Raw genomic sequence first — 16,636 nt, 5'->3', positions numbered from 1 at the left:
TAGGGATAAAAATTGATTTGTCTCAGCAATAGAGTATAAAACTTATAAGAATTTTATTTCTAGAGAAGAAATTGTTTAAAAAATGGATTTTTCTAACTTTTCCCTGCTGTCAAGTTTAATGAGATCCTCTTCCTCCTACAGCCTTGCCTTTCTAACATTAACTTGATTTAAGGACGTTGCTGTCAAAAAGGCTACTACGAGAAACTGGGAGAACATGTTAAATAACTACTAGGAGAAAATGGTTCTACTGTCAGTAAATAAGCTTTAGCAAGGTCTTGATTTTAAGAGAATAAAAATTGATACTTCTTATTCTCAACTTTTAAGTTGAGAATTGCACAAGTGAAATAGAGACAGTGACATACCTGGGAGGGGAGGAGTATTGGCATGACTGAGAAAAGATGACTGCAAGCATTGGATTTATTTATAGTCTACCTTATTCCAAAATTAATTTGACAGTGAGTTTATATACTGGACAAGTATATAAACTTGTTCTTTTATGCTACTGGTTAAGTGCAGACCACATGCTGTTGTAGTCACTGGAGTTGGGAGAAGAGCTGGCATCTCCTTTATAAACCTGGGAGCCAGAAAAGGGCACTTCATGAGGAGCAAGGGTCTTCCATTCCCACTCAGAGGTGCTCTGAGGAAGTACTAGCAGATGGCTGGGAAAGACTTTAGGTTTCCTAGAGCACTTAGAAGAATGGAACTGGAAGCAAATGAACTATTTTAAAGCAGAGCAGAGTAAATGGCCCAGGAATGCAAAGGAAACTCCTGGTCTCTCTTAAAATCATAAGCCCTTCCTAGAACTTGTCCCCACAGCTTACCTTGGTGTATGGAACTTGTAAATCACGGAGGACTTTTGGGGCCAGTACTGGTTTTTCCAATGAGCATCATCTATTATCTGCCCTGGTGATATGGAAAACTAACACTTTTTTTTTTTTTGGCATACTGTGTGGTGGAAGTCACATTTCTTTCTTTTCCCATATGAATATCTCATTATTGCAGCACCATTTATTGAATTAATTTTTTTTTCCTTTGGAGTGCATGGGCCAGAAATCACACCCAGGTCTCCCACATGGTGGGTGAGAATTCTACCACTGAATTACCAGTGCGCCCTCCTAACACCCTTTTTGTTTGTTTGTTTTCAGAGCAACTTTTCAAATAAATTAGCATTCTCATCTCAACTGACTCACTTGGCAGAAATAAACCCACATGCAGTGCAAAGAGAGCAGGTGAGAAAGAGACAGGTGGAAGATGCATTGTATACTTTATGGAGATAGAGTACCAGTATCATCGAATTCCCCTCTTTCTGAAAAAGCCAGATGATAATTTTCTGAAGTAAGGAATGAGAGAAGTTATCAAGTCTACTTACTTTCAAGATTTTCCATATCAAAACAGGTAAGATAGTAATTCTTAACATTTTTTGTTCACAGATGCCTTTGAGAATGATAACTATAGGCTGCCCAGAAAAAAATGTTCATATGGTTTACACATAAAACCCTATTCTATAAGAATAGCTGGTCATGATACTCAGGATGGAACCCAATAAGTCACAACATGATACATAGCCCTGATAAATGACTGTCATAAAATTCTTTATTGAAACTAATCTAAAATTTTATTCTATGGCTTAAGACTTTTCTCTCCTCTTAGCTTAAGGAAAGATAATTATAAAACTTCTACAAGATTTTCATGTGTACTTGCAAAGTGCTATGAAATTTATTCATGATCCTTCTTGCTTTAAGAGGAAACTTCCAGAATCTTTCCTTACAGATTGTGACCTAAAGTGCTAGGTGCCTTCCAATATCCAGTTGCCCCTTCTGTTTTCATCACCAAGCTAAATGTTTACATTTTTGAACCTCCCTTGCAGTTGGTGTAGCTATCAAACTAAATTTTAGCCGAAGATATGCAAGTGCTGTGCAATGTAGATCTTCTGAAAAATCTCCCTTCTTTCGCCTATCCTTACCCTGATGTCTGGAATAAAGATAACAGTATCTGGAGATCAACAGCCATCCTGGGCCATGAGAGTGAGGGGAGTTGGACAATACTATCTGTTGACCCCTTAACTAGAAGATAAGTTTCATGAGAGCTGGGATCTTGTTTGTCTTGTTCAAAATATCATCCCTAGTACTTAAGAAGTGTTTGGCATGTGATAAGGACTCAAGCATTATATGGGTATTTGTTCTAGTTTGCTAGCTGCTCGAATGCAATATACCAGAAACAGGATGGCTTTTAAAAAGGGGAATTTAGTAAGTTGCTAGTTTACAGTTTTAAGGCTGAGAAAATGTCCCAATTGAAACAAGTCTATAGAAATGTCCAATCTAAGGCATCCAGGGAAAGATACCTTGGTTCAAGAAGGCTGATGAAGTTCAGGGTTTCTCTCTCAAGTAGAAGGGCACATAGTGAACACAGCCAGAGTTTCTCTCTCATCTGGAAAGGCACATGGTGAACACTGTGAGGGTTCCTCTCTCATCTGGAAGGGCACATGGGAGACAAAGCATCATCTGCTAGCTTCTTCTCCTGGCTTCCTGTTTCATGAAGCTCCGCAGTAGACATTTTCCTTCTTTATCTCCAAAGGTCTCTGGCTAGTGGACTCTGCTTCTCCTGGCTATGTAGTTCTGCTCTGCTCTCTCTGAATCTCCTACATTCTCCAAAATGTTTCCTCTTTTATAGGACTTCAGAAACTAATCAAGACCCACCCAAATGAGTGGAGATATGCCACTACCTAATCTAGTTTAACAGCCACTCTTGATCAAATCACATCTCTAGGGAGATAATCTAATTATAGTTTCAAACATACAATACTAAATAGGGATTAGAAGAAATGGCTGCCTTTACAAAATGGGATTAGGATTAAAACATGGTTTTTCTAGGGTACATACATCATTTCAAACCAGCACAGTATTGAATGAATGGGTGGATGTATTTACTCCAAATCCATATAAAACATTAATCATAGAGTCCTCTCAGGGGATTCTGAACAATCAGTGGATTCCTGAAAGATCTCAGCTTCTTTTACAGAATCAAACCTTTGCCCAATTCAAATCACATTACTCTTACTTGCTTCCTTTTGCTGAGAGTTGTAATAGAAGGATAGGGGTTTTCCTTACTGCTCTCCAATGTGCTTTTTGAGCAAAATGTTCCAAATTTATTTTCATAATAATGCTCCCCAATATCTTTCTGCTTAGAAAATTTTACAATTCTTTAATTTTCAAGGTCAGAAATACCTATTTTGGGTGTGTCTTGTTAAATACAAATAATCTTTTGTACTTTAATCTTAAATGACATCTCAGGTCTATAAGAGTCATCCAAAATGGTCTGTAATGACATTCCTAGGGCCTCAGACAATATTATTATTATCATGGGATGCAGTCATTTGGACCTGAGGAGTTACTAGATGTTGTTTACTGAAATTGAACTTCATCAAATCCTTTCCCATTCCAGTGCAGTTTCCCACATTTCAATTTATTGGTTATTTTTGTTCCCAAATCTTACTTAGCTATTTTAAACAGAACTGAAAAAAATATTAACCATTAATTCCCTGCTTTTCGAAGTGACCTTTTCCTCCTGTTGAATTTAAAGGCTAATCCTCCCTTTCATCCTTTTCTTGTTCTTTTATGTGGTTAAAGGATTTTTGCAATTATGTCATTTTCTTCTTAATTTTTTCACTCTTCACCCAAAGTTGTTGCTATTTCTTTTTTTGGTGGGGAGTGCATGGTCAGAGAATCAAACCTGGGTCTCCTGCATGGAAAGTAAGAATTCTACCACTAAACCACCTGCGCACCCCCTATTTCTTTTAACTACTGAAGGGAAATAATTAGCTCTATATTCCATTTTTGTGATGCATCTATTTGCACTTAAACTTCTTGTTTTTTTGTTCAAATTTCTTTTTACCCATCTTTGAGGGTAGATATTATTTGGCTTTTGTTAGGTTTATCCAGCTTTTCCAGATTTTTCAACACATTAGACCTGCTTTCCCAGAATCGTTTTGCAAATACAAGTATATTAGAATAGAGAAAAACAGTTAACATCAGGTGAGCTCTTCCTAAACTTCTGCTCCCCAGAAACATCTCTGTAAGAGTTAAATTACCCCTGCTCTGGAAAATTCAGCCTTCTTCAGGACTTTGCTCTGTTAATCTTCTAACTTCAAACTTCTTTTCTTTATTGGCTCTTACCCTTTGTATTAGTTTGCTAATGCTCCCAGAATGCAATATACCAGAAATGGGTTGGCTTTTTTTCAAGGGGATTTATTAAGTTACAAGTTTACAGTTCTAAGGCCAAAAAGATCCAAACAGAGACTTCCAGAGAAAGATACCTGACTCAAGGAATGTCAATGTCTGTCACATGAGAAGTCATGTGGCTGGCCTCTATTGGTCCTTATTCCCAGTTCCATTGCTTCCAGCTTCTGATGCCAGTGGTTTCCTCTCTAAGCATCTGTGGGCCTTCACTTAGCTACTCTGGGACACAACTCTGGATTCTGGCTTGTTTAACATTACATGGGAAGGTACATGGCAACATCTGCTGGGCTCTGCATCTCCAAATACCCATGTCTAGGCTTCTGTTCTCACTGTCAGCACTCCAAGCACCTCCAAATATCTGTGTCTCTTTCATTTATCTAGCAACAGTGAAATGTTTCCCCTTTTAAAGAACTCCAGTCAATGAATCAAGACCTATCTTGAATGGGTAGAATCATGTCTCCATCTATTCAAAATGTCACACCCACAACTGAGTGGATTCTATCTCCATAGAAACAATCTAATCAAAGGGTCCTACCCTATCATATTGAATCAGGATTAGAAGAACAGGCTTCTCTGGGGTACATGACAATTTCAAACCAGCACACCCTTCCACAAATAAATATGCTCCCTTTTTTTTTCTATCTTAAAAAAAGGATCTCCTTAATTGTGCATATTCCTCGGACTACTACCTCATCTCTTTTCTTAGCTAGATGTTTCTTTGGGAAGAAAAGCCCCCCCCTTCTCACCTTTTATTCATCCCTTGACCCACTCTCTGCCATTGGGCTCACACACACACCCAATCACTGAACTGCCATAGACAATGACCTTTGTTGCTTTCATGCCTTCCTGCATTTGACTCTGTTCATTAAGGAATGATGCATTGAATGCCTACTGGTCAGACATTATGCTAGCTGCTGCTGTTAAAGATAACTGGGATATCTAGCTGCTGGGATAATCCCTACCCATGTGTGACCCACTGATCAGCCATTCCTGATTAATATTCATATCCCAGGACTTTACTACACATTGTTTTCCTAACCTCTTCCAGTCACCTTTGCTGGCTTCACTTAAATGCTACTTGAATATCCCTATTCTCCAAGTCTCTTTCGTTTTTTTTTTCTATTATAGACATCTTCCCAAGGTAATCACTTGTATACCCATGGCTTCAACTCCTTTCTATATACTCTGATGATAATAGAATTAATTTTTTTTTTGTTTAACAGTTTTATTTTACATAGGATTCACTTGTTAAGTCCATAGTTTCTGATTTGTCCCATGAAAGCAATCACTAAAAAATGTTATGCTCTCAGTGTGTAAGCTTTAGAAAATTTTCCCCACTACTCTTTGGTTTGATTTAATATACATATTATTTTTGAAAACATAAGTTGGAATCACAAAGTGGTCTCAGCCTACAGCAGATTTATATCCAATTTCAATAGGGAGGTCTATTTGATGTTCTACTTAACAGAGCCAAAAAGTATTGTCTTCCTCAATTCTATTCTTTTCCTGTACTCCCTGTCTAGGAGAAGGTGCTTCCCACCCAGCCCCCCAAACCAGAATCCTAGCAGCCATTTTGGCCTCTCCTCTTTTCCTTCTTCCTCCAGCCACTAAGCACTTGTCATTATTCTCCCTCCCAGATGACCTCAAATGCATTCCCTCCACTTCAGCCACTGCCACTGCCTTTAGTTGGAAACTTCACTTTTCTCCTAGGTGAATATAGTCTTTAAATTGCTCTTGTTTGTTCCTTCAATCCCTCCTCATTGTCCCCAGTGACCTCACTACAAACACATGTGGGATTCACTCTCCCATTTCACATTCCCCATGGCTCCCATGTTTCCAAGGATGAAATTCAAACTCTTTACCCCAGCACTGATTCTGGGGTCAGCTCGATCGGGGCTGAATCCGAGGTTCAGCAGTGTGGCCACGGCCATTTGGACTCTCAGCCTTTATTTTCCCATCCGTGGGCGCTCATGGAGGGGAGAACTGGTTTCTACCTACAGTGTCTGGCACACAGAGCGGATTAATGCTGAATCAAGGGAAGACATTTTAAAATTCACATCAAAGAAATGAAATGAATGCAAGCAAACAAAAACCCTGATCCTTAAAGTTGCTTTCCCTCAAGTTTGACTTCTACCATTATTTTCCGTTCATCACTAGAAACTGCTTGTGGAGATCCAGACCACCGACGATCAAATCCTGGCCTCGCCCCTGAGCAGTCATGTGACCTTTGGAAAGTTACTTCACTTCTGCGCCTCAATTTGTTCTGTAACATGGGTATCTGTGGACCGTAAACGGGGATTGTTGGCGGTTAAATGAGTATAGCTCTTGAAACAGAATCAGGTATATAGTAAGCGCTTGGCAAAAGCTAACTATTTATTGTCATCCTCAAATCAGTTGCCCCGCTTTTGTATGAGCAAACCGTGCTTCAAGTGTTGAAGTTGGCAAAAAAGGGAAATCTGGAAACTCCTGCCGTGGATGGGAGAAACAGGCAAGAAAAGTGGGTTGGTGAATTCCAGGGTTTGGCAGCTGAGACGGGTGTCATGTTCAGTCTCTATTTTACGCATGAGGAAGTGGAGAGGTGACGTGTCCTCAAAGTCTCATTCAGGACCACAGCCCAACCCTTTCTTGTGAATAGGAGCAAGGCCCTGGGGGTTGCTGTGGTCAGGTTGCAGGCAAAAACTAACACGGGTTGGAAGGCGAGAAAGGAAGAGCATTTAATTACAAAAACGGTCAACAATTTGGGTGTAACTAAGTTGGGTAAGCAATACGCTAAATGAAAGTTAGCTGTCAGGCCAGGAGAAACGGAGTTGCTAACAGAGCTGCTCTTTACTTTACTATCAAGGGATTTCTATGGCGCCCACGGATCCAGAGCGGCCATGATTAAATAAATGCTGGGGTCTCTTCCTGCACCACCGGAAAGCTCCGGGCAGCAGTGGATTGGCTGAGGGAGGGGCCAAGCAATGTGCGCGTTTTAGTTCGTCCTCCGGGCTGGGAGAAAGAGAGGAAGTTTTTATTTTTATTTTTATTTTCTTTGGCGTCTAGAATTTTAGAAAGGCTTAATCTAGGTGACAGAGGTGGCTCTTGACTGTCCTTTGATGGTGGTTTTGAAGTAAAAATGTTGTATCATAAATATATTAAAACCTGTTTGGCCCATTTGTTTCATTTAAATGCCAGAGATTATTCTCCTTTATAGTATTTAAATTTCAGTTGGGTTTCTGTAAAAGTTGGAATATTTTAGTCTCGATTCATCCGTATTGATAGGCATGGCTCTGTTTTCAGAATATCAAAAAGTTGCCGATGAATGAACAGATTGATTTGTGAATTCATTAATTACATCTTTAAGCACAAGCATGTGAGTACTTGTGAAAATTTCTGCTCGGCTTGGTGCTCTAAGGTAAGCCTCTGAGTGATGTTACAGCCAGTAAATAGATTGGCAGTATTGGATAAGAGATCAAAAAGTACCTTTATATAATTTTCTAGGATTTATAGCACACATTCATATATCTCTCATTTGGCCTCAAATTTCAAATAAGGTCCATGTATAGTCTCCCTGTGTTGCTGGATGATGAAATTGAAACTTGGTGATCTGAAATGACTTACACTGCTACTGATTGAAGAGCCAAGACTGTACTCTTGATTAGTTCCATTCAAAATTTATTTTATTAAACTCAGAACCTACATTTACTGTTCCATCCTTTCCTTATACATTCATTACAGTAAGAGCAAAGGTGATGAAGATGGCCTAAATTTACACATTGGTACTAGTCAGGTAGGTGGGTTGATCATTTTAAAGGCTTTGTTCCGGTGGCTAAATTGAATCCCAGGATAAGCTGAACAGAGGAGCATTAGCAGGAGCTGTTTTTCTTTTACAGTATATCTGCTATAGTATCAGTAACACAAAATAAGATACTAAAGTCACATTATCCAATCTTATTACTCATCAGCTTATCCTACAGCATTAATGTCCTGACCCTAGAAGCTTTGCTGATTTGCTGGCTATAGGGCTCTCTCAAGTGACCCCTTCCTCCTGCTTCCCACTGAGGAGTGAGGGTAGGGAAGTGTTGGCAAAATGAAGAAAAAAAAACCTCCCAGCTCTTTCCAGTGGCTGTTTTAACCCTCCCCCCTCATTTTTTTTGTATCCTGTGTGGTGGGGGTCACATTTCAGTCCTTTTCCATGTGACTCTCCCATTATTGCAGCACCATTTTTTGAATTTTGCTTTGTTGTTGTTGTTTTTGAGAAGTACATGGGCTGGTAATCGAACCTGGGTTTCCTGCATGGCATGCATTTTTTGTTTGTTTGTTTGCCTTTTTTAATGATGATGTGTTTGTAAAAGATTTAGAAAATATAGAAGAGTTACTCATTTATACTTCTAATACTCAGAACTAACTTTTTTTTTTTTTTTTTTTTTTTTTTTAAGGGAAGGAAAGACAGAGAGAAGGAAGGAAGGATGGAAGGAAGAAAGGGAAACATCTTTAAACATTTTCTTGTTTTATTATATTTTGTTTGTTTGTTTGTTTGTTTTTTTACATGGGCTGGGGCCGGGAATCGAACCGAGGTCCTCCGGCATGGCAGGCAAGCACTCTTGCCCGCTGAGCCACCGCGGCCCGCCCTCAGAACTAACTTTTATTAGTGCTCTGGTGTTGATTTTTCCTGAACCTTTTGAATACATATAAATATAACAGTAATTTTTTAAATTAATAAGATCACTCTATATATGCTACTTTGTAATTTTTTTGTTTTTAAATTTTTTTAATTTTTTGCTTAAAGCAGTGAAGTAAGGACCTAAAACTTGAAAATTCCTAGAACAGTGCTGGAATGCTGAAGGATTTTGTTTCCATGCCAGTGCAGATAGCTCTAACTCATCTCTTTTAAGAACTGCTTGGTGGGCCATCAGATGTTTAGACTATTCATTTTAATCAACCCTTTATGGCTGGGCCTCTTTTAATAAAATAGTACACAATCCCATTATAATGCTTGATTCTGGGGACACAGATAAAAACATATTTTTATTACTGATACATTCTACTTTCCTACAGAATTCAGATGGTATATTTTGTCTTATGGCTTAATTAAATCATAGGGATGAGTCATTTTGTGGTTAAAGTATCATGGTTTTAAATGTTAGTAAGTCAAATTAAAATTATCATTGACTCTTTGCTGTACATTAGAATTCATCTTCTTGGTTTTTGTGGTTCTTGGTAGCCTGTCTCTATCTTTAACTCTGAATAATTACCACAATAAGAAATCTAAAAGTCATACTGGTCTTAGATGACCAAACCAAAAGATAGCATTAGAAGAAATCTGAGATGTGGGAAAACTGGAAGAAGCAGAACTAGTTTGGGGTACACTGAAACATGTGTTTTGAGCATCTTCTGGTGACCAAGTGTTTCACGTGCAGGGCAAAGGGTGGTGTATAGGACAAAGCCCTCGCCTTAACTTGTTCGTTACATTCTGGGCGGGGGTGAGGTCGTGAACCAACAATGAATAATCAAGAATTTAACATAGTGAAGAGCTAGGAAGAAAGTAAAACAGGGTAATGGATAGAAATGGAGGGCAGATTTTCATGGAATGGTTAAAGACAGCTTCTCTCCTTAAGTAACATGTGTAATTCTAAAAGTAAGCAGAAGCCATGTGAGCCTGTGGGGAAAAGTCTTCTAACAGAAGGATGGCTCTTTTGGAGTCCCGCTGGTGGGAACAAGCCTGGTATGGACAAAGGGCAGAAAGATGGGAGGATGCTGCATCAGTAGATGGTAGATCTTTACCAGTGGGCCTTGGTAAAGAGATGGATTTTATTCTAGTTGTTACAGAAGACCATGGAGGATTATAAACTGGGGAATGATATTAATGCTGTAAAAAAGATCAGACTAGCTGCTGTGTGAGAATAGACTGTAGTGCAGTCCAGAATCAAAGCAGGGGGACCAGCTAGGAGGCTGTGCAGTGGTTTAGGGGAGAGCCAACAGTGTCTTGAATAAAAAACAGTATTAATAAGGGCCTAAAATAAGCTGACTTGAAGAAAATATGTGACTCTAAAAGTAGGTAACAAAGATATGAATAGACAAGTTACAGAAAAAGAAATGCAGATGGCCCTTAAACGTATCTTCACACATGAGAGAGCTGCAAATTAAAATTATACTGCAGTTTCTCTCCTATTGGGAGAAAATCCAATAACTTGTCAGTAATTCTTTGGTGAGGCTGTGAAAGAACAGTTACATTCATACATTACTGGTGGAAGTGTGAAGTGGTTCAGCCCCTTGAAAGGGAATTTGTCACAATCTCAAAAAAACATTTAATCCAGATATCCCACTTGTAGAAATTTATTCTTTTAAGATGCACCCCATGAATATGGAACCATATACTCAAAGGCTGGGGCTTTTGTTGCTGTTTTGCCTTATTTTCAATAGCAAAGTACCAGAAATACATCAAATGTCCATCAGTAAGGGACAGTAAAATAATAAACTGGTACATCCACACCATGAAGAACTGTGGAGTTGTAAAAAATGAGCTCTCTCTGTCTGCTGGTATGGAGTCATCTCTAGGATATGCTATATGAAAAAAGCAAGGGGCTAAACAAAGTATTTACGGAAGAAAACAGGTGAAATGTTATGTATTTGCTTGTTTAAAAACAAACTGAGGGGTGGTGTGATGGTTGCTCATTAGCAGAATTCTCACCTGCTATGCCGGAGACCCAGGTTCAATTTCTGGTGCCTGCCTATGTAAAAAAAAAAAGCTGGGGAGGAATTTTTAATAATGGTGTGTGACTATTATCCTCTTTACTTTAGTGACTAACCCAAACATATTCGCACTAGGTGTTATTTGGATATGGGTCCTGAGTCTGTATTTCATACATTTTTCCAATGAGGAGTTATTTATGGAAGCTTTGTTTTGTAAAGTTAACGTGTTACATAGAAAATTATAATTGGCTATAGAAGGAAAATTAGTATTTTCTGAAAGCCTCATGCAAATTGAGACTATTAAGGGCCTAATGGGTAAATATACAAATGATATGCAATTCACCAAAGTGGAATACCATTGTTTACTATGGAAAAATGGGCAGACTCTGTAATCAAATAGGAAATGAAAGCCATAGTGAGTTTGGTTCCTCATTCCAATGCTGGAGTAGGAACTAAAACCCGTATACCTACAATTAGTGACACTGTACCCTAAAATACCTCTACCTTGTTTATAAAGCAACTTGCCCCTTGCCACTTGTGTTGAGCCATGAAAACATCTAACCTTTTGATTTAGTCATCTCACTTTTGAAAATCTTGATTTAAGACACATATGAAAACATTATATACACTCTTGTATATATATATATACATACACATATATATCTGTGTGTGTATATATATATAAACACATATAATAAGAGAAGAAAAATGTAGGAATTGCATTTCATGGGCTATTATGTATCCATTAAGCAGTAGATATACTATAAAATAGATCATAACCTATACTGAGTGTAGCTAGTTTTGAAAATGCCTAAGAAAAGCAATACAAGTGTAAGGGTTGTGGGTTTTATTTTAAATATTTAAAAATATTTTTATTGAGAATGCTTCACACATAGTCTATACATGGTGTACAATCAATGGCTCACTGTATCATCACATAGTTGTGTATTCATCACATGATTGTTTTTAGAACATTTGTATTACTACAGAAAAAGAAATAAAAAGAAAAAAGGAAAAACTTAAACATCCTATACCCGTTACCTCTCCCTCTCATTGATCACCAGTATTTCAGTCTACCCATTTTTTTACACTTTATCTTCCACCTATTACTTATTTATTACCCTTATTTTTTTTCACGCATCTGTCCATATCCTGGATAAAAGGAGCATCAGACTCAAGGTTTTTACAATCACATAGTCACACTCTGAAACCTATGTTGTTATACAATCGTCTTCAAGAATCAAGATTACTGGAATACAGTTCAATAGAGTTTTAGGTACTTCACTCCAGCCACTCCAAAGCACCAACCATAAACTAAAAAGGGATATCTGTATAATGCACAAGAATTAGCCTTCAGTATAACTTCTCGACTCTGAAATCTCTCAGCCATGAGCTTTATTTTGTCTCATTTCCCTCTTCCCCTTTTTGGTCAAACCTTTCTCAGTCCCATGATGCTGGGTCCTGGCTCATCCCAGGTGTTCTGTCCTATGTTCCCAGGGAGATTTATACCCTTGGGAGTTATGCCCCACGTAACGGGGAGGGCAGTGAGTTCACCTGTCGAGTTGGCTTAGAGAGAGGCCACATCTGAGCAATGAAAGAGGTTCCCTGAGAGTGACTCTCAGGCACAGTTATAAGTAGGTTTAGCTTCTTCTTTGTAGGAATAAGCTTCATAGGGGCAAACCCTGCGATCGAGGGCTCAGTGTATTCATACGTTTGTTCCCACTGCTTCCAAGAATATTAGGAGTTCCCCAAATGGGGAAGTTGAATATTTCCCCCTTCTCCCCAGTCCCCCAAGGGGATTTTGCAAATACTATTTTATCTATTACCCATATTACTCTGGGATATTTTGGGGCATCACACTAATCTGGACAAATCAACAAGATCTCATGCCCTATTCAGAATTCCACGGACTTAACGGTGTTCAATTAAACTGACCTTACAAGTTAAATGTGCTAACATTTTAACAAAATATTGTGGCTCTTGCACGTTTCTGTTGGGATATCTCTGAAAAGGATGAGCAAGTGGCTTTTATAGAACTATTCCCACCTTTAGTGTGATCTGCAGCACTACTGTGTTTCTCATGTAGCTTTCCATTCAAGTTAAAGGAAATTTATCTCAAAAATAGCTTACATCAAAAACAACAACAGCATTGATTTCTGTAATACAGAGTTCACAGAGAAAAATAGACACTGACCCAAAAATCAAATGATCTTAGACTCTTTCAGCTCTGCTCTCTATTGGCCTCTCCTGAAATCAGGCTTCCCCTATAGTTGGAAAAGGTCACTACCATAACTCAGACTAATATTATTCCTTCTGTACTCAGGCTTTTCCCCTAGGAAATTTTAAGGAACCTATGATTGGTTGGCCAGCCCTGGGTCATGTGCCCACCTTGGTGAGGTAGATGGCTTATTTCTTGTCACTTGGACTAATTTCAGTTTTTTTCTTTAATGTTGTCATTTCCTTTATCTCAGCCTTTTTGATTTTTGAATTCAGATCCACAGTAGCCTATCTTAATGTTTGTTTTAAATTTTTTATTTTGATAGCATATATACAACCTAAGATTTCCCATTTTTAACGACTTAAAATATGCAATTGGGAGGTGTTGGTCACATTTACAATCCTGTGATCCCATCACCACTACCCAGTACCAGAACTTCCATCACCCCACACAGTAGCATATCTTGGTTTGAATTTCTTTTTTTAAGCCTGTCCCTCTTTGATTCTAGTACTTATTTTTCCTGTACATCCACTTAAATATTTTAATTAAACTTTATCATATCAAAGGCACTGATAGCCTAATACAGATACTTCTGCAAACATTGCTTATTTTCAGATTAAAATATAGCATATCACTTTATTTTTGGAGGGAAGTAATTGTGGATCCTTTTAGAAGCCCTAGGTTAGAGACAGAGCTGTGCACTTTGTGTACAACTGAATTTTTCCAAATAGCTGACATTGTGTCAACATCATCTTTTCAAAGATGTGGGAAAAGTTTTTAAAATAATTTTTGTTGTATGGGTCTTTTATATAAAAATATTGAACAATGGAACAATTCTTCCAAAAGAGTTTAATAAACTTCAAATTCAATGAGCTAATTTTCATAGAGAACAGAACAGTTGATCCAGGATATGTAAGCATCTAGGGATCTTGCAATACCAATAAATTGGATGGTTCAGATTGCTTGTTACACCTGGAAGTCCCAAATTATGTTCCATGCAAGATTTTAACCAGCTTGGTGGGGAGGGGAGTTGCATTCTAGGTAGATAAACCTGCAATATTGCGTAGTAGTCTCTTCTAGACTGCTTAGCGTTTAGTATGTTATTGTGCATTGTGACTCCCAAAGAGTCAGGATATATAATATATTTATTGTGATTTGACCACTTTAAACTCCCTTTTTAAAAAAATAGAACAATTGTTAGCATGTGATTTGGAAAATATTGCCTTAACCATTACTTCTGCTGACTCTTGACCCATTTTCCTGAAAGATGGTTAAGAGAAGGGGCTTAAGATGATTTGCTGAGAAGTGTCATCATTTTGGTGTCTTTTTTTATTTTAATATACAACAACTTTTTATCCCATTTAGCAAAATTTATGGGCAAAATATATTCACTGATTGCAAAGTTTGTTTTATGACAGTTTAAGGACCTGTTTTGTATTTTTGCTTAAATAAAAGGCTCACACCTTGGTGCATAGTGTGGACTGCTGGTATATCTACCCTCATGTAGATAGGACCAAAATTTTTTAGCAGCCTTGTGATCTGCTCAAAAAAGTACTCTCACTGAAGCCTCAAATTAATCATGTACCATGGAAGGAGGAGGTTAAGGGGTAGTTAGCCTCAGAAATTCAGGACTTGATACATTCCAGAGTAATTTGGCAGAGAATAAGACAATATTTGCAAAGCCCCCTGAAGGGACTGGGAGAAAGGAGGAAATATTAAACTTCCCCACCTGGGAAATTCCTGATAGTCTTGTAAGCAGTGGGGACAACCAATTTAATAGTCTGAGACCTTGATCTTGGGGCTTGCCCCTGTGAAACTTATTCCTGCAAAGGGGAAGCTAAACCTACTTAACTGTGCCTAAGAGTTACCCCCAGAGAACCTCTTTTGTCGCTCAGATGTGGCCTCTCTCCCTCTAAGCCAACTCAGCAGGTGAACTCACTGCTCTATCCCACCCCCACCCCCACCCCACCCCAACATGTGGGACATGACTCCCAGGGATGTAAATCTCCCTGGCAATATGGGACAGAACTCTTGGGATGATCAGCTATGGGGTGATATTGTAAGCCACTGATTTTATACTTTGGATGGACTGTAATGGTGCGTGAAAATATCACAATAAAAAAGTTGAAGGCTAAAATCACAAATAATTTTCTCTCATGGTAGTGTTCCTATAGATTAGAACATCGAACTCTTCTATGGAATCCTGTTAAACCTGCCATGATGAGTAGCCCCACCAAACAAACCAGTTAACTGAGTTAGTTTGTGAATGGTGTTAGAATTAACCATTTGAATATCTGTGAATGTTTGCCAAAACAATGCTTTTGGTTGGTGGTATATTGGACATTACTGAGTTGAAATCTGCCAGTAATTGGCTAACGACATCATGTGGTTCTTGGCACTATTTCTCGAGTATGCTAATAATATCAGCAGTAGAGGAGGGTGATTGTTTTCTGTTTGACAAGAAGAGGAGGGGATATGCACGTATTTCATCTGAAAGCTGTATCACATTATCTCATGTAGTCTGATTTTATTCCACATATATGGAGAGATCCTACACTTTTGCAGTTTCTCAAATTTTTCTTTTATTATTGCCTTTGTTTCCTTTATATGTCATTATTAAAAACTCTTCCCAAAACTATTGAGTGATTAAAATTGATGTGTACCTTTTTTTAAGTGTTATTTTCTACTCAACTAAATTACCACACCTTTTTCTGTTGTTCCTTTACAGATTTAGCTGTGGAATCAAACCCTTCTGGCCATCCAAGGGCAAGCAAATCTCAGATGAATGGTAAGACAACAATATTTTTTTGAGGAAAAGGTTGAGAACTCAGTTTTTGTTTTGTGGTAGGTATTGTAGAAAATGTTTACTTTGAAGAACTCATACACTCTTTAAAATCTTCACTTTTTCATATATCCACTTGTCTCAATAAATGAATATGTACTTCCCTTTAGTAATCAGCGAGGAGAACACAGAGTCTGGTCACATATATTTACCTCTTTTTTATGTACACAATTAATTGGATGCATGATTTAGAAGTGGTCATGAATTTATACTTACTATTCCATACTACTTTGCCCTTTTGCCCTTTTGCCTTTGCCCTGAAGAGCACATATTTTAGAATGACTAGGATTTATATTACAGTTAGGTTTTCATTTGAACAAATCAAAAAATATTTTAACTATGGGGATTGAATCTGTGATTTTGACCATATCTTAAACAGGATTCTATCTCACATTTGTATTTATAGTGCTTAGAACTTTTAAACTAGCTAGATTTTCTCATCTTCATGCAATGCTGTGCACAGCACAGGTTAGTGGATTTCAGGGTGCGTCAGAGCAAACACGCCCAATGGTATTATCCTAAACGCTAGCATCAGTATGTGGATGAGTGTAAATTTGCTATGTCCTGCTTCTTTAGGAAAAATCAGAACTACAGGTTTTTCTGCACTCCTGCTTGTTGTTCCTTAATGTTGTATCTACTTTCTTTGCTAAAGAGCTATTGTGTCCAAGT

At 38.1% G+C, this 16,636-nt stretch overlaps 1 protein-coding gene across 3 annotated transcripts in view; it reads left to right on the top strand.

Moving 5' to 3' along the window:
- The first annotated feature begins 1,073 nt into the window (after positions 1-1,073).
- The window catches only part of LOC143643989 (cyclin-Y-like protein 1), a 58,618-nt gene continuing 43,055 nt past the window's right edge, over positions 1,074-16,636 (top strand). Inside the window, exons 1-2 of one of the 3 annotated variants that reach the window (XM_077112361.1) lie at positions 1,074-1,229; positions 15,854-15,913. In XM_077112361.1, the coding sequence (XP_076968476.1) occupies positions 15,907-15,913 (7 nt within the window). In that variant the 5' untranslated portion in view covers positions 1,074-1,229; positions 15,854-15,906. The other 2 variants (XM_077112364.1, XM_077112360.1) reach the window with 2 other exon arrangements.

This window comes from Tamandua tetradactyla, chromosome 8 (assembly GCF_023851605.1).
Source record: "Tamandua tetradactyla isolate mTamTet1 chromosome 8, mTamTet1.pri, whole genome shotgun sequence".
Classification (NCBI taxonomy): domain Eukaryota; kingdom Metazoa; phylum Chordata; class Mammalia; order Pilosa; family Myrmecophagidae; genus Tamandua; species Tamandua tetradactyla.
Note: the sequence above shows the minus strand (reverse complement) of the source record. Positions and strands in the feature narration are given on the sequence as shown.